Source organism: Dermacentor albipictus, unplaced genomic scaffold (genome assembly GCF_038994185.2).
Source record: "Dermacentor albipictus isolate Rhodes 1998 colony unplaced genomic scaffold, USDA_Dalb.pri_finalv2 scaffold_14, whole genome shotgun sequence".
NCBI classification, from domain to species: domain Eukaryota; kingdom Metazoa; phylum Arthropoda; class Arachnida; order Ixodida; family Ixodidae; genus Dermacentor; species Dermacentor albipictus.
The window spans coordinates 10882407-10908422 of record NW_027225568.1 but is presented as its reverse complement, the minus strand read 5'-3'; the positions used below and the strand labels follow the sequence as shown (position 1 = coordinate 10908422).

The following is a 26016-nucleotide window of genomic DNA, read 5'->3' as shown; positions in this document are numbered from 1 at the left end:
TTTTCTTGCTTCGGTTAAGTTATTTTTTTGAGAAGCATTCTTTGCCTCATTTAATATACTGTGACAGCCTAAGAGTGGGGTGCAAGGTCTGCCCACAAGTCCCAAGTCCAACCGCACTTACACGCTGAAAGCCAAGCCAGCTGGAATCCGCTCGAACCTTAATGACCTTGCTCTGCTAACGCAAATGTCCTTTGTCTCAGCGCTAATATGAGGGTCACCCGAAGATGTGCAGCTTTCATGGTAACCAATGACAAATTTCTTTCGTGAACTATTCATCGCTTTTTGTGGTTAACTGAGATTTTTATAAGCCCGATCTCGTTCCAGAGATTTTAAAGGTAATATATCGAAGGTTTACTTCACTTTATTCTTCAATAACAGCGGCAACCTACTATGCAGCGATTGTTCCGTACATGCATTTGCATGTACGGTGTTCTTGTATGACCGACAGCACCGTCGTCTGCCGCCGAGTTGCTTATCACAGCGCAGAACCATTATGGAAGCGCGCCAAGAAGCGAGAGAACAAAAATCAGCCCTTGCAAGGTCAACCGAGCTCCGCTCTATGCAGAAGAGACGAAGGAATGTAGCAACGAACAACTCCCGAAACACACGGGCGTCTTTTTCGTAACGGTACGCTGTGGCTTCCCACTTTTGTTGTTTGAATTTAGAGAATCACTTCAGACGGCCGCAGCGCTGTCAGGGTTTCTTCTTTCTTCCTGCGCGTTCTTACCACGGAATTCTCCGGCATTGTTGTCGCACGATGGCAAATCGGCACTTTGATTTCAGGGCATACAGGCCACACAGAAATCGGAAGCACGGATTTCACACTTCCGGTCTGCAGCAGCAGCCCAGTGGCCAGAACAAGCTACGCGCGCCTGCAGGAACCATCGGACATCTTTGGGAACTACGCTTGGTGAGCCAAACTTTCGTATGAATTCCTTTCGATGGAGGAACTCAGTGAGGCGACACGGAACACTGCCTGTGCTTCAATTATACTTCCACTGACGAACTTCTGCGACGGATGAAAGCGTTGTTGCCTGAAATGCGAAATGTAGTCTGCAGTTAACACAATATGGCGCTGGTTTAACAGGAATCTTCAGCTCAGGACCTAGGTACATTGAAAATGAGATCAGTCTGCTGAAAAACCCACTGCACAAGTATTCCAGTTACTCCATTTGAAAAAATTAATAATTTTGCAAGGAATTGCATTTTTGATTTGCCTCGCACGTATCAAAACTTCAGAAACAACTCGGCAATAAAGCGAACGCCGCGATTCTCTAAACTGCACCTAATACCACATCTAAAGTGCACAAAATAGATGTATTACGCAACACCCTGACATATACTATTTTAGGAGCAGATCCTGTGGAAATCCTCGCAAACCCAAAATTCACGCAAAGATGGATGGACGGACGGACGGACGGACGGACGGAAGGATGGACGGATGGATCAAAGTTGTGATTGATGCGGTTGCTGGAATTTAACTGTTTAAATGAAATACCACCAACTAGTTTTCAAATCGAACGTAAGTCACTGAAGAAATGTTTTCTTCAGCCTAGACCAGTTCCTCTGAAAACGCAAATCCCGCTGTGGTGTTGGGCTGCTGCGCACGAGATCGCGGGATCGAATCCCGGCCACGGCGGCCGCATTTCGATGGGGGCGAAATGCGAGAACACCCGCGTGCTTAGATTTAGGTGCACGTTAAAGAACCCCAGGGGGTCGAAATTTCGGGAGTCCGCTACTACGGCGTGCCTCATAACTAGAAAGTGGTTTTGGCACGTAAAACGCTTATAACTTAATTTTGTTAGAATAAATACAGGTAAACGAACAAATAACATATTAACAGCAACACAGCAAACAATTTTCATCCAGTACAAGCAGGGTAGTAACTTCAAAAAACAGCAGGCAGGAAAGAACGCATACAAGAGGCACTTGTGCGTGTTTCGTATTCTGTTCGTATTTTTTTCTAGCATTTCTGCCTTAAACGCTAGGAATGATGACGCGCCAACAATGCCAACTCCACACATGCAAACTTTATGAAATTAACGCACAAGAAATATCATGGCCAAGAAATGAATAGAAAGAAATAGAGGTTTTTTATGTTACATTGACGAACATTGCAATGAGCGTTGTACAGTATATTTGCAGAATAGGATCTTCAAAAAAAGGAACCCTTCCGCAGCGGATTTTATTCACTGCGCTTGAAAACTCTGGCACCCTTCATACTATTCGATATGTATTTGATATTTGTGTATTGACATATGGCCGACGAAGAGCAGCTCCCTCCCCTCCCCCCCCCCCGTATTTGACTGAGATAACGCGAGTACTACAGTGCGCCTTTTAAGCATTTGCAATTATGTTACTCCTCCTTACCTACAAGGGCTTGTATAAAAAGCAAACGTGTTTTAGCTCAGGCAATACGGTCTGTTTGGGTCAAACATCTCACTTCCGAGGGCACATTTCTGGACATTTGCCTGAATGCTTCTCCTTAGCGTGTCCAAGAAGTACGACTATCTTTAATCTTTAGAGCATGTAAGTTTCATACATAAGCTTCGCTTTCAGATAGTTCTACTCGTCTGCACCGGTTACATTTAGGCTTTTTATAATGTAATAAATATAACAACACTTTTTATCAATATCCACTCCACGGACCACAGTTCATGTTTTCAAGTTTAACGAAATAGACACAACAAAAGCTCCAGTGTTCAATTGCTGCCAATCTAGACGCCAAATCGAGCGCTAAATATAAATGTAGCAGGTTCCAGCTCAGATTGTGCTGATCGCCTTACTATGGAGGCGCGATTAAGGGGTTGAAACTCTCAATTGGCAAATGTGTTTTTATCATCCCGTAACAACAGTCACCCATTTTGAGCCCCATTGCACGTTTACTCGCAGGAATGCTACTGGAACAGGAGGGAGGGAACAGCAAGAGTTTTGCGGTGCATGTTCCAATGTTTCCAGCAGACAGGATGCCTTACATGGGCACACCAAGGAACGCACGGGCGATACAGCCTACACTTGCAAAGCAAGTGAGCCTGTGAATAATTCAGTGAATCACTGCCGGAATACAACAGGCACAAACCACAAATGCGTAACCTGCGGCAAAATGTTCCACCGGGCTAGTCTCCTTGCCACACATTACCGCACGCACACAAACGAGAGACCCTACAAATGCGAAATATGTGAAAAATCATTTCGGCAATCTCATCACCGCGATATGCACAAACGTACACATACAGGCGAGAGACCATGCACTTGCAAAACATGTGGTAAATCATTCGCGAAGTCGTGGAATCTCCGTACACACAACTACACTCACACAGATGAGAAACCGCATGTCTGTCAGAAGTCAAAACCAGAAAAAACCTCAAACATCACAACTTGTGTTGTGGGGACAGAGCTTTCGTTTGCGAAATATGTAATGCATCCTTCAAGAACAACTCGGCTCTCGATCGTCACCGTCGAAGCTACATGCATGGATGAAACCCCGTATTAGTGTACGCAGGGCGCATTTGCTCTTACAGAGAAAGCCGTCGATGGACAGCTGTACCAGAACATTACCTGCCGATTGTGTGGAGATGCATTCGGAGAAGACGATCAACTTATTACACACATCGTGACGCATAGGGGTGTCCAGAGATAAGTCTGACTAGTGCGCAAGTTAACCAAATCGCCCGTGGCTTTTGCATACCAACGTGAAAGTGAAGCAGTGCGGGGAAGCAACGCTGATATTCTTTCAGAGGATCCAGGAGCTAACTAAACGCATCGTGTGTATAGGCCGGCTTCTTTTGACGTTTAAAGCGGCCTAGTCAAATAAGCGATGTGAACGATGCCATCTGGTTTCTCCAAGTTATAAGATGTCGTCGCCAAAAGTATTTGGAGTGCTTCAATGTCGAGGTATACGGCAGATCCTAGCCAGCGCTTACTGTTTGCGTAACTGCATTTGTTGTTCACGAACACAGCATTAGCAAATTTATTTCAAGACAAATCCTTATGGGCTGCAAGTTTGTGTTTTATGTAAGTAGAAGGTTGAAATGCTTTCACAATATCCTTGACTCCTTCTGTCAGTGTTTCTTTGTAGGTGTTTTGACAGCTTAGTAGTGAACAGGCTCTAATGAACCCTGTGCTTTATGAAATCCGAATGTCCATAGAAGGGAACATCTCCGATTGGAAAGCATTTAAAAATGAGGTACTGTTTTCTTCTACACTAACAAGTAATCTCTGTCACTACTTAAGGTCCTTGCGCCCTATTGCGTTCCAGAGACAGGTTTTATGACTGTATGTAGACACATTCTACGCATAAGAAACATTTCATTTAAAATTTGTTGAATGCATTCACTGTTTTCGTTCTCTTTGGCTCCTGTATTCATACCGAAAATCTTTGTTGTATACCATAAACTAAGCTGATGAGAGTAGTGAGACTGCATTAGATCAAAATAATTGGGAGCTTCACTATAACACGTGTACACCAACTACGAAAATTTTAGCTGTTTTATTGTGGTGGCTTAAAGCTTCAAAAGCCAGTTTTTTATCCATTTGGAAGCCGTCTGTGAAGACTCGCAATGTTCTCTAGTTACTGCTGTACAATCTTTTTACCCTGATGTGACAAAGGCAGCTGTGCGAGCAATGACAGGAAACGTGAGATTCAGTTTTTAGGCATATTGACACGCATATTTGTATATATTTTTCTTGTGAATGCGTTTCGCAGGTTACAAAGCTTGTTGCCACTCAGCGCATGACGCGACTGCATTATCACAAGATTGTCGATGTTTTTCGTCGATGATATACGTTTTCTACGTTGTAGTCGAACCTTCTGTAATCAAATTGCACGCGCAACGCGAATACAGTTCCGCATTTTGGAAGGCATGCAAGCACCAACAATTACGCTGGAATCTTTGATAAATCACGTACGAACATGCGACGCTCGTTAGCTGTAAATCAATTCTTGGATGATCAATGCACGTGCTCGGATCTATCGGACTATCTTTCTGTCCTAGTGCACTTGTTTTGTGGGTTCACGTTCGCCCAATAAAGCGATAGTTTCCTGTCTCACGGTTCTTCTTACTGTGTTGTTTCCTTCTTCGAAGGGGAGTTGCCTTGCCGAGACAACTAGTCGGCAAGGCAATTCTGCTACATCTGTAGAACCACTGGACACCAACCAGACGTCTGCCCCAACCGAATGGTTGTGCGTGCAACGTCTGCACCCACCTTAACCCAGACGCCGGACACCCTTGTGTTCCGAATAACGCTCTTTGCGAAGGGGCCCATTTACCGGCCGCAACCCTGTGCAACAAGCCAAGCGCATTCCTGGCAGAGGGGAACCTGCCTCCACCATTACACTCAAAACCCAACAGCAGCTCCACCCAGTCACTCAGTCGACCATGGCGGCTGACCTTTCCCTTCGTGGTTCAGCTCAGCGGGAAGACTCCGACTTTGACTACGCGGAGTCTTCGAGCGTCTACGGATCCCAGTCCGGTTCCAACCCAAGGTCCACATCCCGCTCCTGCTCTCGCGCCCGGCCTCACTTTCGGTCGCCCAGATGGTGATCTCCGTCGACGCCCAAGAAATCTCAGCAGGCAGCACCAACGGAAGACCAAGGAAGCCTCACTGAAAAAAGCTACCGCCAAAGAAAACGAGGTAACCTGGACAGCAGTAGCTTCCGCCTGGTATAAAAAAAGCACAGACGCCGCATCTGTAAAATTTGAACAGGAACACGTGCGGAAGCACGCACGTTCATTCAACGCTCATTCAAGAAAACCGACAACCCAAACAAGTTACATAGCTAACAGAAATACCACAAGAGCTGGCACCACACAAGGCCATCACTGACCTACAAACCCATGCCAATGCCATCCGCTTCCACATGCACGCCTACATGCATGCTACCTGCGCCCAGTTTGAACAAATAAGACTGCAATACTACGCACGCACAGAGCAATAAAACGCATGGAAACCACTCTAGACAGCAAGCTTAAGGACCAGCTTCACTCCACAAAACTTAAAAACACACTACGACACAACCTATACAATGCCACAGCTGGTGCAGGACCGAACCAATTAGGCCAGATCATAACATCACCGAACGCAACATCTAACAATGCCTAGACCATACAGCCAAGTCGACGAAAACTTAGAAATTTACCCACGGTGATGTAATTGGGGTGAGTACCGAAGGAAAAAAAAAGGGCGATGACAAAAGTCATCGCTCATTCCTCAAAACCACCGGGGCTCATAGCCCTAGAGTCCCGTACCCGACCAACACTGCATGGCTACGAACAATACCACAGAAAAGACAAGTGGAAGGTAGCCGCACTAGTAGACAGAAACATCACACCCATATAACACAAGCTCAGACACGACGGGTACGTACTACACGTACTCTTCGAACTCGTCTACAAAGCTAACCAGAAACATAGCGCCTTCGTCCTCAACATATACTGCGTCCCCCCTCCACCCCAAGGCGGGTAAACGTAGACAAACTATTTGCGGACACCCTCCGCGTCGATAGACAACCCTCTGGTAATCTAGACGATTTCAAAGCACAGAGCATGCGGGGGGGGGGGGGGGGAGTAGTAGATACCGGGCTAGAAATATTTCCAGCTAGGAAAAGTGTACTATGTCATCTAACACTCCTCACAGAGCCAAACATACCAACTGGTGAAGGGAACAGCCTAACCAGCGACTCCACTCCCGACCTCCTTCAGCACACCACGCGAGCCGAATGGCTCAGCACAATCAAAAACTTGGGCAGCGAGCACTACACATTAAATAAACACTACAGACTGGATGCCTCTGCAGACAGATCGGCACAGCAAAACTCGCATCAGGGAAGCCCAAGAACAGGACGCAGACACGATCATGAACCTGGAAGACGGGTGCGACAACCTCTGTGGACATACACAACACCACACAAAGGAAGTCACCAGCACGGAGCCAACCCCAGAGGTGAATCCCAGTTACAACTGTGCGATGCCAAACGGGGCCTCACCCGCTGCCGGAAAGCACAAAAGAACATCAAACAGAAGACACGTATAGCACAAATCACAGCGGAAGCGGAAGACTATACGATGAAACTCACCTCGGTGAACTGTTATAGATTCTGGGACTCCTTCGGTGGCACCATAGATACAGCCAAAACATGGCACATCCTCAAACCATCCTGGGTCCCACCAAACCCAGAGGCCACAAGGCACTGGAGCGGTTACTACATACCTACCGAGGTAGCCAACATGACCTCGGTCATACTATTAAGGCCAAGTGTTATGGAGATCCCGCTCCCACACAACCATGTACAACACCCTACACAGAACAAACCAACCCACTAATGGACGAACCTATCGCAGTAAACGAAATGAGACCAGTAATCGCAGCCACCACCAGTAACACAGTGGCGGGCACGGAACGCATCATGAATTCTATGATCGAAAACCTGAGCGACTAGCCTACCTCCACGTTCACGGCCTTTCTCAACCAACACTTGGAACAAGGTATGGTGCCGGCGATGTGGAAACACGACCGAATAATCATGATCCCCACGTCCAGCAAGAAATTGTCATTTGAAAACCTCAGACACGTGTCGCTCATGTCCTGCATCGGCAAGGTGCACGTGAAAATTATGAACACGACACTACAGAGACATTTCGAAGACAAGCAGCTGCCGCACACCATGTTCAGTTCCCGCGCAGGCCTCTCCGCACAAGACTTACTACTCCAAATGAAGGAATAAATCCTCAGCAACGTTCTCGACAGCGGCGAACACGTCTTCCTAGCAATCTATATCAAAGGGGCTTTCGACAAAGTCAGCCACCAAAGAATCCTAGAAGGGCTCGCCAACACCAACTGCAGAGAGCGAAGGTACAAATATGTTCAGAGCTTCCTGAGCACACCAGGAGGTGCGGTCATCTCACCCACGTTCTTGAACGTCGCCATGATTGGCCTCGCAAGGAAACTGCAGCACTTAGGTCTTCGATGCGCAATCTACGCAGACGATGTAACACTGTAGAGCACAACAGGGTCTCTCATCGGAAAAGAATGGCTACATAGTGCAGCTCACCTCATCCAAGAATACTTAAGGCAACGGGGGCTAAAGTGTTCCCCCGAGAAATCTGAGCCCCTACGATACTGACGTGGCCGGGGTAACTACACAGTCCCCACAGGCTCAACAAGACAACTCGAGGTATACCTCAGCGGGGGCCTCATACAAGTGAAGCCACTGCTCAGGGTGCTGGGCATACGGCTGCACTTCAACAAGCATACCACACATGCCCTTACACTCCTCAAAACCTGTGTCCAGGCGACATCACGCATGAGCTCCTGCGTAACATACAACGGCAGAGGCGTGAAGCAAAGGGTCAACGCCCCGACTGGTCAGAAGCCGGGTGGTGAGCAGAATCACATACAGCCTTCCCTTCGACTATCTGGCACACTCAGAGAGTAAGCAGACCAACACAATCTTGAGGTCGGCTTTCAAGACCACTCTCCGCCTGCTGATGAGTACATCGACTGAAAAATTATTGGCGCTAGGGTTACACAACGCCCTCAGCGAACTGACAGAAGCCCTTTACGTTTCACAACAACAGAGACTTGCGCGGACTCACACGGCCCAGCAGGTGCCACAAACCTTGGGCTTCCAAGCAATGCCAACACGAACCCAAGAAACCTGCTCGATACGTCGTCACGCCCAGGACAGTTATCACGTTGAACCAATACCACGCAACATATACCCTAACGAACACTCCGACAGCAGAGCGAAGGCCCAGTAGATGGAGAAAACATTCAGGTTCCACGCCAAGTCCCGTTTTATGGACGCCGCCACGTATGGGACGAAGAACAAGGGCACAGTGGCTGTGGTATGCGATCGCGGAGACCACGTTACCTCCACTGCATCGACCCGCCCCTGTACGGTCACGGAAGCCGAGGAGGTAGCCATCGCGTTATCCATCCGCGAAGTCCAACACACAAACAAGCTACTGAAGATCCTCGGGGATTCCCAGCAGGCCTGCCGGAACTTCCTACCGGGAAGAATCGGAAGACCTGCTGCACAAGTCTTAGCCCAAATACCCAAAGAGGACCCTGAGGACATCACCACCCAAACCACCTTCTGGATATTGGGCCACACTGGCATCACGAGTAAGCTGCAGGCCGACAGAGCAGCTCGAAGATTCTTGCATAACCGAGCACTACACACGCCGGCTGTAGAAGACCCGGACCCCGTCGACCTCTAGTAGTCAGCCATCGTGAACTACCAAAGAGGGAGTCGCTTGCGATATCCACATCCCCATTGAAATCTAAAGACAGAGGATGCCACTGCCTGGCGTAGGCTCAAGACGCGCACTTACATGAACCTACACATATTACATCGCAAACATCCCACAGCCTCCAGTGCCCGTGGTGGTGGGCCACACCAACTCTATGACACAAGACGTGGGAGTGTGCGCTACACAACATAGAACACCCCGACACGGATACCATAATGGAGCAATGGGAGGCACTGCCGTTCAGCTTGGCTCTCAACGACCATCTCAAGCTGATCCAGATAGCTGAGAAGTAGGCAAGAGCCAGCGACGAGCTGGATTATGGGCCCCGATCGCTTGCGATTATTCTAAATATTCTTATAATAAAGGTTATCTATCTCTCTCTCTCTCTCTCACCGTCACTACATCGCGACATCTTGTAGAGGAGCTTACTTTTTTCTGGATACAGTCAGAAAGCCCTGAAAGTGGTGTAAACGTCGCCATAGGCCAGAGACCTAGCCACAGGCTACTACCACCAGAGTACCGACGTCTGCCCTTAAAGACTGTGAAGATCATGGCTAAGCTAACAACGTCAATGACATTCCCCGTGATGCCTACAACAATTGTGCTCCAAAAGCGAAGGCAGCCACCGATCTTCCGCGGATCACTGTATGAGGATCCCAGAAGTTAGCTGGTATCCTACGCAAGAACCGCTACAATCGACAGTTGAAACTGTGACGATAAGCTACGGCATGTCTATATCTCACTGGAAGACACCTTCAGTACGTGGACCGAGATCCGAGAGTCCAGCCTAACAACTTCGGAGCGGTCTCGCAGCGTCTTCCTACAAATATTCAGGAGGGTTGTCCGCGACGAGCGGGTCGAAGTTCTAATTGAAACCCTTGCGCTGCTACCGAATGAGAATGTCGCCATCTTTAGGCAAAATACCAACCCTCATTTCTTGAGAAGAAAGCATGTTTGATCATGCGTGGTTTGAAGCAAGAGATTTACGCCGGATTTAATTCGTAAGCCGGCCAAGACCATCGCGAAATTTCTTCCGGAAACCATGGGTCAGGATAAGATTCTCCAAATGCGCACTCGGAAACATAGCCGCCTAGCACCCTCGCCGAAGTGGAAATCCTGCGACTAGGTTCCGACAAGCACTGAAAGACCATCAGAACAACTGCTCACGTAGAACTCCGCAAGATGTTCTTTTTGACGCAGCCTCAAGTCACCTCAATCGCTGATATCGTCTGAGGAGACCCAGCAATCATTTGAGTACCTGAGTAGCCGCTACTTTTGCCCCAATATAAAGTTGGGGTGCGCACAGTTGGCGGTTAAACTGCTCGTAAACTAATGAAAAATTGCAATCCCAAGTAACAACTCTTCAGGTAAATCAATTATGCGAACCGCATGGTCGACGAATCATCATGAAAGAGAAACGTTGTCATTTATTCTGATTAAGCACGAAGCTATAGCACGAAGGAAACCACGGGTTTCCTTTGTATAGTCGTGCTATATCTTGGTGGACGACAACTCTTTTGCCCTTTATTAATATCTATTCCATAGAAAACACACATTATTCATTATTATAGACTTTCAAATATTTGCACACCTCTTCAACTTCAAAATTCACAATTTCCAGCTACAAAATTACCCGGCGTGTGCCTGTAGAAGCTCCGTGCTCTAATATAGGGTACCTGCGAACACCGTATTGAAAGGTGTTCGACACGGCTGTGGAGCATACCTCGCTAAACACATTATTGTCACTACATATAAATACCCAACAAAAAAATATATTTTTTTTTCATTCCGAATGTGCAAGTCACATCGATATTAAGTACATTCATCAAAGAAAAACTATTAGGTGGGGACATTTTCACAAATAATGGGAAATCCCCCTTTCAGAAAACTAAAAGTATGTTTCACCAGAAGTCACTTGAGCTATTGTTTGGAACTTGTCCCGACAGCTCTCGTCATATGCGAACAAAAGCGTGCACATCCCTTCCTTTACATCACGTTCATTGTCGGTTATCTTCCATCGGGAACCTCCCATCTATTTTTCTCCTCTCACAGTGCTTGTTCTCCTCTCACAGAAGAGTAAGTGGCATGCCAACCTTCTTTCGTCCTGGTCCTATGTTCCTCCTTTATACCAGCAAATTAATTACGCTTGCTGCCGCTCATTAAGTGTTGAGGCATTTCGCCAGAAACTTCGTAATTAATACCAAAACTCCGCAAGTAAAAAAAACATTCTCCTATTTTGTCTGTAGGCAACACTAGTCAATAAAGGGTGATCGCACTTGGACGTCAAATCACCTTCGTTAATTCCTGCCTTGATAAATTACGGTACGAACCGCTGTCTTCAGGCAATGCAACTATGACGGCTGATGAAGGTCTTCCCTGGGAATAAGCACAAAAAGCCTCCAACATCGAGGCCAGCATGCACAGCGGCCATGAAAAAGAAAGCTTTTGCTGTGCTGTTATGGAGGTCCACCAGGTAAAATTAAAATCAACCGGGTAAAAATTAAAAGCGGATAAGATTTGTAATCTCATATGTGGGTACATGGCATTTACGAGCCGCTTAGAGAACCCCGGTGTGTTCACTTTGATTGCAATAGTAATATGTGCCAGGCCGCTGGGTTAACGTGGTGCACCCGTTCTCGACAATAGTATTGGGGAGCATGCACATACATCATGTGTCTCACGGGCAGATTTGTCGGCATTTTTATTTACAGCAATCTGGCAGTGCCCACGTAGCCACTGAAATACAATTGCATATCCTCTCTCCACCGCTGGGTGGCAGCTTAATCGTATCTCCACTTCGAATAGTTCATTTGGCCTGGGAAGAAGAGCTCATAACAGCGATTGCACGACTGCCTTTGAGTCACAGAATACAGCCCAGCGATTTGCTGACTGTTGATGCACATATGACATAGCGCTGCAGAGGGCGCAAACTATGGACCCAGTCAGTGTTCTGACGTGGCTGATCCTGAATTTCGTGCAGATTTACGTCGATGAAATGTCTGCCTCACTAGCAGAGCTGGTTACAGTCGAAGAGCCAACGGTAAAATGGAAACTCGAATGGTGTAAGAATCATGCAGTATTTGTAGAGCGGCTTGATTCAGGACGCAAGTTGGCCAGTCAGGCTTCTTTACATCTCGCAGAATGCACAGCCGCACTTGCGGGTGACGGAGACATTGCAAAGGACACAAGGCGATCTTGCTGCAAGGGAGAAATGAAACGAAAGAGATGATCGGTAGGCGGCTAGAATGCCGGAGAAAGTTACCGCTGGTCTACTTTTCCAGTGAGAAGCAATGCGTTGAGACTAGTGTCGGCAAAGGGGCCGGAAATTATTTCTAAGGGTGTGCGTGGTGACATAACTACTGCTGGGATGTTGCCTGGCGATGGCAATTCTTGCAGCCCTTGAAGGACATCGCGGAAGACCAAGACAGGTTCGAAACGCATGAGCTTGAATGTTCTCAAATAATCTCAAATGTTTCTTCCGAGTGCTTGACAGCACCGGAGTGCCTTAAAACTAGGAATCCAAGGATCCGCATGTTTTTTTGGCGATTACTTTGGAAAGGTGACTGATCGACATGACTGGCTTGGGAAAGATGCATGGGGGCTCCGGAAAAGTACGCCGTTAACATTGATTTTTAAATATCGATGAGTTCTCTTGTACAAGATAGGCTGGCCAATAGCATACACCGGAGATCCTGTCATCGATTTTCTCATGGAGACGTCTAAAGCGTGTCCTGCTCTTATGACGCCGAGACGTACTGTCCCTTAGGATGAGCAGACGTGAGCGTTGCAGTTCGTTGTAATCTCGCGTGAACCTGCGGGCAATTACTAAAGTCCAGATGCCAATCTCATCTGCGTAGATTTATAGGCTGACCGACTGTGCCAGGGATTCCAGTAGCCTTATCTTAGCTAGGTTGAAAAACCTGGGCTCAAAACGTCAACTTGTGGAACTGAGCAGCTGGTGCAGTGGTTGGTAGTTTCACTATCATTGGCGATGAAAAGAAGTCATTCAGGCCAGGTACCATCAAATTCACCGAAAAGGGTGGCCACGGTTTTCAGCGGACAGGAGCGTGTGAACGAGGGCTTCGCAAGAATCATTACCCTCAGCACCAGTCACGGCGTTTGGATCATTTCTCTTGTTGAATTGAAGATTAAAAATTAATGACGCAGTCGAGCGATAAACGGCCACGTCAAAAGCCTGTCATCGCCTCTCCTCAAACATTGTAATGTTCAAGAAACCCCTTGAGGCGGGAGGAGATCACCCTGTCTATCAATTTACGAACACATCTGGCGAGAGCAACAGGCCGATGTGATGTGTGTTTAAGGGAAGGCTTGCTTTAGGATTGGGAAAAGACGGCTACGCTTCGACCCAAAGGCAACTTCATCGTGACTTCATGAAACATCGGGATGAAACAGCGCGATCTCACACGCTTCATGGTCACGGTGGTAGATAGCGACGTACGATATAGTGTCTACTTAGGGGCGAAGAGGAAAGCCTGCAAATGGCTAGAACAGCCTCCAGTTCTTCCATCGAGAAAGGTTCGTCCGTTGGTGAAACTCGCATCAAGGGAACTTCATACAATTTTCTTTCGTAGCACTATGTCACCTGCAATAACCACAAAAAAGTATTCTCCAACATTTACTTCTCGTCAGCCTTGGTGGAGAGCAAGTGCCTTAAAGAGTTGGCGTTGCTGATCAGAAGCGCGAAGGTCACGGAGAGTTCCCCATACGCGAGACAGTGCTTTGCGGACGTCTATCTAGCTACAGAATGATTTCAAGTGTTGTTGGTATAATTTGTACATGTGACAATGTATTTTCTTCAGCGTGATAGACAGACGATAGAATAGCTGGTTGAGAGCTGGTATAATAACGTAATTGCAGATGATTCAAAGCCTAAAAAATTTTCTCCCCCTAACATTTGTCTACGTCGCTCCTTCAAGAGCAACCAACTCATAAGACCTATACCTCACAAGTGCCCATGACGTCTTCACATTTCGTCACACAAAGGGAAGCGGTATGACGGAATTCTCATTTCCGAAATGCAACGCTTGAACAAAGTGCGACTTTAGACCGTGTACAGCGAGGTCAACCAGTGCGTAGTTGAGGCCGAAGCAACAGGTGGCTTTTCGTTGGTTTCCTCCAACATTAAATGACTTAGTGCTCACTATACAGACATTGAACAAGACACAGTTTTCAACAAAGTAGATGTTTTGGCTACTTCCTAAACGTGGCTTGATGAACTCGTTCCGATCGTAGAGTTTCAATATGCAGCATGATGTGGTCTATGCAGGACAGACATGATAAGAAAAACAAAATGCTACCGAAATTCTGAGAATTGCCTACTAATGCGCAAGCATTTTTAGACATCGGAAAAGCGATGGGTAGGTAGACCGGCATAAGCTATGGAAACGAAGTAATGAAAAGCGAACTAAGATTGGAGTGAAACAAGGGTTACGCATTAGTGAACAATTCTCGGAATTTATCCAGCAGTCTTTTAATTCCCGGTTTCGTAAAAGTGCGTGGCAACAGAATTGTTTCGGGGTGGTGGTGCAGCTTGCACGGCATTCTTTTTTTCACGACTTCAGGACTCCATGTAGCGAGTGTGAAAAATAAAAGTTTATGACAGTGACAGCGACAGTAACTCCAAAAAGGCCGCAGGGTCCCGGACTTCGCATCTGCTCTTCATTCGCGTCTTATGACATGCCTGAACACACAATCGGTGCATCCATGGGTCAGGCGTCCAGTAGCAGCGATAGAACCCCAATCACAAGCCACGTAGGGTTCGCTGATACAGCCGGGCATGAAAGAAGTTCCTATATATCCACACAAAGTAAGAAACAAAGGTACTTGGTCCAGAGCCCATCGTTGTCAATTCTATAGACTGAATGCACTCAAGCTGTCTATGGTTGCCACGTGTTCACGGAGTAAACAGACAAGAAAGAAAAATGCAATGTCAAACGCGCCCGGTGGCCAGACAAGGAGGGTAAAAGAAGAGCTCGTTAACACCAACATCGAGAACGCACGAGCGCCCTACCCTGACCGCAGCGCCCCCTTACAGACTGGGAACAAATCGTGTCCGCTTTAAGAGATAGAGTTTTCGAAATGAAAATGTTTACGTTATATACATATATTCCGAAATTCCTTAACGTGCATCAATTTTCCCATGGAAGCCGTAGCACTTCTATTAAGGAAGAAGAAAGCAAAAGATTACAGTTAAAGCAAAACAGCATAAACGCGAACGCCTGCGCACTCTGAAGACATTTAATAAGTTACTTGACATTGTCATTCGAAAGCGTTGTTACTTTCTATTATTACTTGCTTTCTCTTAACTCGTTTTGCCCTTGTGCTCTTTTGTGGTCGCCAAGGTATCTTCACTGATTCTACGTGGCTAAAGGCACGCTAGATTGGCCATGACATGTCTATGAAGACCATTAGGAGACACATGCTGGTTCCCTGAATGAGCTTTTAGCGCTTTAATCGACGAAAGTAGCTACGTGGGCTTGTATATATATTCTTTTACTACAGAAAGGCACGGACACGGAAAGGCAACTTAGACAAACAGACAGCGCTAACTTTCAACGACACATGTATTTCCAGTTCAACCATACATACTGATACTCCTCAAAACGTCATAAGACCCGTGTGCATTACTCGGCAAACACGAACAAAAGCGAAGAAACCACAAACACACATTTTTTGGTTACAGTTCTTATTTACAAAAGTGTACACTAAACGCTAAGAAAGGCAATCGAACTCTTTTTTTTTCTTGATAAAAAAATACTGGCGCATGCGCTTGAATTTTGATATCATCACGCCGGACGGCCAAGTTTTCGACCCATGACCCATGAAAGGTTTTCGCCTTAATAAACAGATTTCATGTCAATAGTTTTTGACTGGAAGAAAAGGCTACACTGTTTTGATTAATTGTTGGGAAGACAGCGCGCGTTATCACGTCGCCTGTTATATCGTTAAAAAATGAGCACTTTATCGTCGACGTAGTGGCTCACTCTATCGTGTCTTTTTTTCAGATGATCTGTACGGCTTCCTTCTAGTTTGCAAAGACCCAAACATTTCATTTGTTCCCTTTCCTCATCAGCATTAACTGCGCATGCGCGGCGATTCAGCGTGGTTTTGTTAAGGCCCGTTTATAGTCCGACGTTATCGGCGCGCGGGCGAGCGTCGTTCGCGGTCAGTCACGCTACGTCGGTTGCGCTGCGCCAGCCGAGTTGCCATCCCCTCTATACTTCAACGCGCGCGCCGTAGGCTGCTATCTTAGGAGCATGCGCAGAAGGTTCGCCAAGTCGCGCACCGTCCGCAAAAGCCGTCTGTGGAGTTTTGCTGGCGCCTTTCTCTTCGCGCGCAATGCAGTATGGTCGTGGTGTGGTGCCAGAGTTCCGCCGACTTCGACGCGCGAATGGCTCAGGAGCCATATCGGGGCCGGGTCCGTGGGGGCGCGTCGGAAGCCGCCGGTTACGTTGGCTGCGCCAGTGCGCCCGACTATAGAGGGGTCGTTTTCGCCGACGTTACGTTGGACTCTAAACCAGGGGGTGGACACTCCCCGGTTTCGGTGGCACAGGAAATTGGCGCCATCTCTGTAATGGGCGACGCAAAAATCCGTTTCCCTTGCATGGCCTCGTAGATCATCGTGCGCACGCGCGCCGATCCAGGTGGCCAAGCCCTTCCCCCCGCTCAACTCCTCTCCCTACGCCCTCTCTCGTAACACCCTCCCAACTCCCTCACCTTCGACTGTCTACGCGCTCGCGCCGCCGTGCCATCCCCGCCGGCCCGGCTGCTGCTTAGTCCGCTACGTAACGCTTTATTTTTGTTATCTACTGTCATCGAGATGCGTGCGCTGCTGTGCGTTGACCGACGTGGCTAGTTTCGTCACTTCTGTGGTGCTCGGTAGCTGTGTGCTTGTGCTCCGCGATGTTTCATCCGTTTCACGACTCGTACCGCTCGTGAATCGTGCAATGGTGCACTAATACCTCAAAAACAAGTCCTGCCAGGTTGTTCCGGGTGCCTAAAGACAACAGGTGAGCGCTCAGACCCAAGGACATCAGAAGGCGCATGTATGTACATGATCACAGCCCTGTCCATTTGTGTACTCCATGAGGCTCCGGACGTCATTGCGCCTTGATTATGCTACACTTGCCTCTTCCCGGTAGAGAAAGCTGACAAATAGTGGTTCCTCCTCATTGTCACCTGGTCTGTGACTTGTGTTTTTCTGTGCCAAGTCTCATTCTGCAAGTTCACTAACTTGCCCTGCTTTCCATACCGCCCTCAGTGCTTCTTCTGTGTATCACGTTCTGCAAACCAACTAACAGCTGAAAAATTACTGTTAGTGTTTGTGTACTATCTCCGTAACCCCCGATAGCAAAACCGCGCGAACAACCTTCATGTGTAGGCATGATACGCTTTTTTTTCTTCTGGAAAGCATGAGCATTGCAAGTGTGCTACATGCAGAGTTTTACAGTTCCTGTTTATTATACAAGGGAGAGCCCAGTAGGTACGACTTAGTGCCTTAAGTGACGTAATTTTATTGCTAAGCATTGCATTAGGGTAGAAAGAAAAGTCGTGTTGGCTTGCTTTACCTGGTCTTTGATTGAGGAATAAGCCTTTCTGCGAATGTTTTTTATGTGCTGCTGCAAAAGCCGACTACCTTCTGTTCCCCTTGCCACCGTTACTCAAGTTGTGGCCAAGTGCAAAATAATGTGATAATGTGTGTTTCAGTTTTTAGTACAATGTTATTTTTTTCTGCCATGTTTTTTTCAATTTGTTCAGCAGTAATGAACATGTCACGCATTTCATATACTTTCGTGCAGATTTATAAATAAGCGTTCTTTTCGTATGGCTCTCAATCAAACAATGTTAGCAATTTATTCTATCTTTCAGGTATTTTACGCGTCATTGTTTTTGCCATTACCAGTGAGTTTTCACTTTTTATAGTTGTCATGACTATGTCATACACGTCGTCCAATTTTGCGCATATCATATCATATCAGGAGCTCGTCTACATTTAGGTCTTGAGGACGTTATATAAAAATCTTGTTTTTATATGTGTGTACATGAAATGGCCTTCGCGTTTTCTAGCCCTTTATTTTGTAATTTCACCATCTGTGAACTTTTGCCTTTAGTACTCTTGTATATGTCATGCACCTCTTACTTTTGCTCATTTTTTGAGCGTGTATCACACCACGTTGCAAGAAAAATCTCTTTTCGGAAACGAAGTCAATAAAGCGAGACTAAACATCTGTTGTGTTGGAAGTGGAATTTTTGTTATGTCCCGGCACATGCTGGTATAATATAAGTATGGGCAAGACTGCGTGTGTGCCAACGCATAGCCCACGGCGCACCACGCGCCACCTCGCAAGTAATGCCAATGCCCGGCGTAGCGCGCGCATTGCTTGCGAGCTGGCGCGTGGCGCGCGGTAACAAGCGCGCTATAAAAAAGAAAAAACGCGCCGCTTACGGGTAAAAACAAAAAGAAGTGAGCGGCGCGCGCGGCATGGGGGAAAGGGAATGAAGCGGGTCGGCATAATAAAAACAAAAACGAAAGAAAAACGTTTGGGAGAGGAGATGCCGCACGGCTGCTGTTGCTGTTGCCATGACAACGTAAACAATCTTGTGCGCCGCCATTTTGCTTAATGCGTCGCCCATTGGTTAGGGCCGTAACTGAAGGAGACCTTGGCGCTAGCGTCGAAAGAGCGTCTGCTCGAAAACGGCCAATGGGATGTATACGGAGTGTCCACCCCCTGTCTAAACGGCCCTTAGGAAACAGACGCTGGTGCTCCGGAGGTGCCGAAACAACCATGGCTGAAGAAAGTAACAGTGGAAACACGCCTCCTGCGTTTACCTTCGGCGATGAAGCAACTCCGAGCACAAGCCAGGAATTCTCGCAAGGCACTTCGTGCACTTCTGACTGTTGCACTACGTGAGTCTTGCCACTTGTAAAAATTCTCACTGAATATTGTCCCCCGTAGGTATGACCGGGAACACCGGCGCTGAAAGCTATGCAGTTGTTCTTACTTCAAAGCAAGCCTTTGGCAGACAACTTCAGACTGCGTAAGTGGGCGACATTCTTAGCTTTTTTTCGCGCGTCGATGCATGGGTGATGCCAAAATATCCTCACAGTAAGCACAGCTGCGGCTGTTTATCGTTAAGGCCCAAAGGAATGTCACTGCGGGAAGCAAATGCTTTTATCGAAGAACATTACTGTCGCTCGTGTTAGGTCACCGCATCGCAAACCTGTTCCGGTGGCGCAGTGGCTACGGAATTGCGCTGCCGAGTTCGAGGTCACCCCTAATGCTTTCGGAGCAAAGGCCCATCATCCCTGATGCTGAAATTCAAGAATGCACACTAGTCTACATGCCCATTACAGAAGCCCAGGCGGTGAAGTATGATTTCGGTCGGGTAACGCCTTTCGAATGCTGCTCTCCGTCACCTTTCAAAGGCATTTTTAATGGTCCCCTTAAAGCTAAATAAATGTCCTTACCAAAAACATGTGCAAAACATCGGTAGGCGGAAGCCGCGAAGCTTTAGCGAAACCGAAGCAAACCACTGCTGGCGCGCCCGACGTATCTTAAGCCTGGCACGAGAGGAGATACTGCTCCAGGAGAGCAGGCCCGGTCTGTACCACTGCTCCTACAGCTCCGCCGCGTAATTGAGCGATCTTAATTACGAAGGCAGAGCACCGTAAAGCGCGAGAATGGGATGATCCGGCTTGACTGACTCAGCACGAGCACCGCTTGGCTCGGGAAAGTCCATCCCACGTATCTTTATATTCTGGGATTCGCGTACGTCCGACGTACGGTTTGACACAGCGGTCACCAAATGGCCCGTCAGTGTCCGCTGCTTCACCTGAGTCACCGCGCCGGCAGTCAGCGTGGTAGCGTACACGAACTAGTGCATGGCCATGGCCAGCGCGCGGCCTCATTCCCCAATGCCGAAAATATAGGAAGAAACACATACAAAACGAGCAAAGAATGTACTACTCCGTAATACCTAGGCAAATTCAGATATTCAAGAAGAAGGCCCCAGATTTTCTCTCTCGCACCAGCTAATACTCGCGCCAGCACACAAGTGTCGGGCGATTCCTGAAATGCCATCTCGTGCTGGGTGACTATCTTGGCCGACTGATTCGCCCCCTGTGCGGGAGTTAGTCTAAGGCATAACATAAAACACTCCCGCACCATTCACGTGTGCTGCTCATCGTGCGGCTGTCACCTTTATGATGTCTCTTCCTTTTATAGCTGGCGTGAAACTTATAAGTATACTTAGGTGCTAAAGCAGGTTTTAACTAGTAAACCTTCGACAACGTTTTTTGCTGCCACGGTAGTGAAGTCGCAAGTTAGAATGATTTTCGGTATTCAACGGCAGAATCACGTCCCTTCATTTACGTTTTTTTTTCTGATGCTTATGTCTGCAATTGCGCTTTGTTCGTGCCCCTGTAACTCAACTTAATTATTCGGAAAGGCAGCTGCACGTGTCATACGTGAGTGAATAAACTTTCATTGTTTTATTCCCCTCATGCCAGCCAGCACGTGAGCATGTGTGTAAAATGAAACATTACATGTATCAGGTTCATTAACGAATTGCAGTTTGCTTCTTCCAAATTGTACTTTTACAAAGGCTTCATCAGATATTTCCCGCCTTACCTGGAAGCAAAGAATCCGATACCAATACATATGTCTAATTCTAGGATTTGTGACGACTCCTTCGACGACCTGTGGAACGCACTGAACAGCCACAATGATGCGACGGACTTCACTGGTATGTACGGCATGGCCTTCGACCATCGATACTACTTGCGACGATGCTTAACAACCCGCAAGGGACATAACATTTACATAGGACGCGACAGTGGTGCATTTACTGCAGAAGAGGACACACTTTACGAGCGTCACCGTGTCGGTTTCCGTACGAGCTGCCCCAATGCGAATTAACAGGATAGCTGATAGGAAAGTTCGTGCGTGAGAGCCATAATGCGTGATAGCCATACATGGACGACACAAAGTGACAAGGACATATTTTACAAATTTGTAGCTCTCCCCCCCCCCCCCCCCCCAAAGAAAACATATCACAGCTCTGTAAAACTTCATGAGCTAGGGCACCTAAGGCGGCCAATATTGGTTCATGAATCACAAACTTACAGAATTGTTGAATGTTTACGAGCGTTTCTCAAAAGTCCTACCCACAACATAGTATCGTATTTCAGAGCACCGGATATTTTATCATTTTGACCACTTTAGATATATTATTAGATGTATCCAAAACACTGTTATCATTTTTATTGCTCCATTAAATTTGAAAGCTTGATATTGTTCATAATTTACAAATTCTTCCATATTGAAACATTTTTATAAAAGCATTCGCAGCCAAAAGAAAACTTCGTTTGCGCAAGGCCCTACATTTTAATGTTTTCTTTCAAGTACAACAGACCTCAGCAAATTTAGTGCGATCGCTACCGCGTATTTCTTATGTATTTAGACCGAATTCCCAGAACAAAACTTTAGTTTTCTCTTCTACTAGGGAGCTTTACTATAAGGAGCCTTTATGGCTAAGACAAGTTAGGTTTGTGCAAAAGGTAACTTAAGAACTATTGAATATTTTCCATCCGCAGCTTAGTAAAGCCTGAAATATGCTTATTGCTGGAAATGTAGAGCATAGATTCGAATCCGATTACAGACACAACGAAATTTGCAAGACGCTTTAGCTTCGCCTTTAAGAGTGGAACGCGATACCATTCAACGATCCCTGGCACCTTCTCGCGCTTCCCGGTAACTGCATCTTGTGTAACCGTAATGTTTGCCGGGAAACGCTGGCCGCAAACGCTATGCACGAAAGCGAGCTTTCTGTTTGAAACGCGGCTTCTTGTCTGGGCCGCTTAAGCTCGGAGGCGAGCGCCATCTGGATGGTTTTGCAGGGAAATGGGTACGCCACTGCCCGTGGTGCAAGAGAGGTAGAAGCGCTGGAAAATTGGTTTGTGCTTGAGTTCCCGCGCAAAAGAAGATTTTCTTGTATATTCAAATTACAATCCGATACTCTCACCTTTGGAGGTTGTGTGTAAATCGTATTTTACTATGGTTCTGACGCATTTTACTTACATTCATTTAGGTCAGTAACACATTTGCGCTACATGGAAAGCCCGCATGTTTCGGTATGCCTGATTCGGAATGATTTTTTGCTCACAAGACGGTCAACGCCAGCGCCAGACGCAGCCACCGAATTAGCTGTGACACGAGGCGCGTCGTGCTATTGCGTTAAAAATGCGTAATCTCGTATTCAGCATGGAACACTGTTGTGTTCTATTCTGGTGTGCTAAATACAGCACATATTTTAGTGGAAACCCCAAGTTGTATAGTTTCAGTCTCTTTCGTCATGTGTATTCAAGGCATATTTAGAGAAAGCTCACCGCATACGGAAGCACGGAAGTCAGGTTACCATGTCACTAAACCTCAACTAAATCTGCATGTTCTTTTTTCAGCACGAAATACGCTCATTGAATGACCCTTGCACCATGATGAGCTAACACCTCTGTTATTCTCTCAGGTCATACACATGTCACTGAAAGCGGTATCACCAGTTCCCCTACTATGGTGTTCAGCAACAGCATCAGTCATGCACTGCCGGTACAAGCCGCGCTGCCATGGAGGAAGCGTCGGCCATTCCGAAAAACATTGCTAGGTGAGCCCACGCTTGGAGAAATTTCCTTGCATAAAGCAAATCACAGATGGTGCGTAATGCTGCCCGTGGTGCAACTATGCCTCCACTGTCCAACTTTTTCTATTAACTGTTGATATTGGGCGTGAAACGCGCCCAATATCAACAGTTATTATAAACACGTGTTATGGTGTAGGTGGTGTTAACACGCTTGTCATGCTCAGAACTCTTGCAAGTTTGTCAACTGCATCCGTACTACACCACATTCGTGTGTAAAGATACGGACACGGCGGCCCCATTTCGATGGGGGCGAAATGCGAAAACACCCGTATATTTACATTTAGGCGCACGTTAAGGAACCCCAGGTGGTCAAAATTTCCGGAGTCCCCCAATACGGCGTTCATCATAATCAGGTCGTCGTTCTGGCACGTAAAACCTCATAATTTAACTTTAATTTTAAGGAATGATATTGGTGTAATGGTCGAGTCGTACAACGGGGACGGCATGACGACAATGACAAGCGCATTCTAAGTCATAATGATGGTATAACAAGGACGACGTGTCGACGACGGTAGGACGACCGCATGAAAAAGCGATAATGACGACGACCGCACCGCCATGGTGGCATGACGACTATACCGTATGGCAACGAATGCATGATAGCATGTGTGTGACCACGACGCAATGACAGCGATGCCATAATCCCGACACAATTGTGACAGCATAACTGCCGCAGAATAACGAACAAACGATGACGTCGACGCATCAACGAGGATGGTGTCACGGCATGACGGCAATGGGATTACGGCACGCAAGTGATGAATACGGCGGCTGCTCTGAATAGCGCCCACGCGTCACCCACGCGCTGCCTCTCGCAATTTCCCATTTCGCGAGGCAGTCGCGCCTCACTTGGCTCCGTTTGCCACATGCTGAACGAGACACTATCCACACCTGCCAATATATCGGGAAATGAAAACACGTATAGATCTGCGCAAAAATAAGGCAATAGGAAGTGTCATAATAGTCGGTGCAATTTTTTGTAAGAGAAAGAGTTTAGGTTTGTATATGTTGTTCTACCCCAGACAAGTAACCAATGCTTTTGGTCGAATTAAGGTCGACATTGCCCGTGCGAAGAATTCTTCCTAAATGTTAATTTATATATTTCTTGAGTAAACATTTCCATTTTTCTTAGAAAATAATAAATATTTGCTTAATTTTATCGATATGCATTAAGTGGTTTATTTACCCCCTTTTACTTAAGTACATATTGCGATATCGATACCACATACGGCAGTGGATATAAGGAAGACTTTCCAAGTAACCTCACGTGGGTTGAATCGTCGCACATATTTGGCTGCGTCGCGTCAACAAAAGTAACGGAATAAATGCGACTGTGCAATCCTAATTCCAAAACAGCGCCAGGGGCGCACACAGAGAAAAGAAGCAACTGGAGGGCGCGCTGCCTCTCAAGGCCAGATATGCAATTATGTTAGCACATAAACTCTCCCTACTGTTCCTACTATTCATATACAAATTTATAAAATATTGAAGGTGCAAGTTATAGCTGGAAATGTTCACAACTTTAATTAAGAAAAACAAGGATGTGCCACCAAAGCAAAATAGAGAAAAATACATGTTACCTACGTTACAGTAAAACAGATTGCAATCAGTGGTTAAATGTAGATTTGAAGACTGAGATTGGAGAAGGAGAAAATTTATTGTCTGCATATTTCATCCATTGTGCGTTTAAACGTGACAGTACTTGTATTTAACCTATTCGCGCACTCGCTGTATGATGCAATAGGTTATGCAGATGTCGGTAGTTTCTTGTGCTGTGCGGGGGAGTTAAATTGTGCGCATGTCTGTCAGCGTCAACCAACTTGCTGCAAAGATAAGAGCCATTAAAGTCAGGTAAATTAATCATAAGGCCGGAGCAGGAAAAGCAACAGCTTGGCTTAAGACAATTGCTTCTCGTATTGCCTGTTGCCCAAGGGTGACCAATGTATTTAAAGAGAAAACAAACTGTCGGGCAAGCTGACCCTTTTCCCGCTCGGATTAGTTTGGCCAATGATGCCACTTCTGGTATTGCTTTTAAGGGTTCTCTTACCACTTCAATTTAGATATCAGGGCTCCGAATCGTTTTAAAAAGGGCAAACTATGGCGACTTTATAATACAGCGATAAAAAAGTGGAAAGTCACAATATGCTGTGGTACTCTTCACTTTTTTATACCCGCCGTGGTTGCTCAGTGGCTATGGTGTTAGGTTGCTGAGCACGAGGTCGCGGGATCGAAACCCGGCCACGGCGGCCGCATTTCGATGGGGGCGAAAACACCCGTGTACTTAGATTTAAGTGCACGTTAAAGAACCCCAGGTGATCGAAATTTCCGGAGTCCCCCACTACGGCGTGCCTCATATTCAGAAAGTGGTTTTGGCACGTAAAAACCCAGAATTTTTTTTACATTTTTGTGAACAATTGTAGTAGTGCGTCGCGTCTCAGCTACGCTCATGCTATACAATGTATCAGTCATCCGACATTCTGAAGGCGGATATCCTCACATCTGTTTATCCTCACATCTGAGCCAGTATCCTCACTACTGGCTAGTTCGTCGTCGTCATATTTCACATTGCTGCCACATCGACGCCACTCAACAACATCATCATCATCATCATACTTCCCATACGTCTCCAACTACCCCGGACGGTTTTCGCAGGGGTTATTCATGCGACACTCAGCTCGCCGGATTTACTAACGATATATTTTCCGCATTTAACGAAGGATTCTACGTTAACGCAGTGTTTCTTGACTTCTCTAAAGCTTTTGATCGCGTTCCTCATCACAGGCTTCTAATCAAATTAACACACTTAAATATTCACCCAAACGTTCTTGCATGGATTAAAGATTTTCTCTCCAACAGACAACAATTTACCTGTGCTAATGGCTGTAACTCTTCTGTTCCTTTAACATCTGGAGTCCCCCAGGGCAGCGTCCTCGGTCCCCTACTTTTCTTAATTTTCATTAATGATCTACCCAAATGCGTCTCATCTCGAATTTGATTATTCGCAGATGATTGTGTTATATATCGTAATATTAGTAATGACGCTGAC

General features: G+C 46.6%; 1 protein-coding gene across 16 annotated transcripts in view; it reads left to right on the top strand.

Moving 5' to 3' along the window:
• Window positions 1-26016, top strand: part of LOC135905850 (serine-rich adhesin for platelets-like) — a 70014-nt gene that overhangs the window by 30077 nt on the left and 13921 nt on the right. For 5 of the 16 annotated variants that reach the window (XM_070528675.1, XM_065436947.2, XM_065436948.2 and 2 more), the window contains 2 exons: window positions 784-910; window positions 2893-4641. In XM_070528675.1, coding sequence (XP_070384776.1) covers window positions 784-910; window positions 2893-3493 — 728 coding nt within the window. In that variant the 3' untranslated portion in view covers window positions 3494-4641. Of the gene's footprint in view, window positions 1-783; window positions 911-1351; window positions 1496-2892; window positions 4642-19231; window positions 19314-20949; window positions 21023-22799; window positions 22935-26016 lie in introns of those variants that run through there. The other 11 variants (XM_065436950.2, XM_065436949.2, XM_065436954.2 and 8 more) reach the window with 7 other exon arrangements.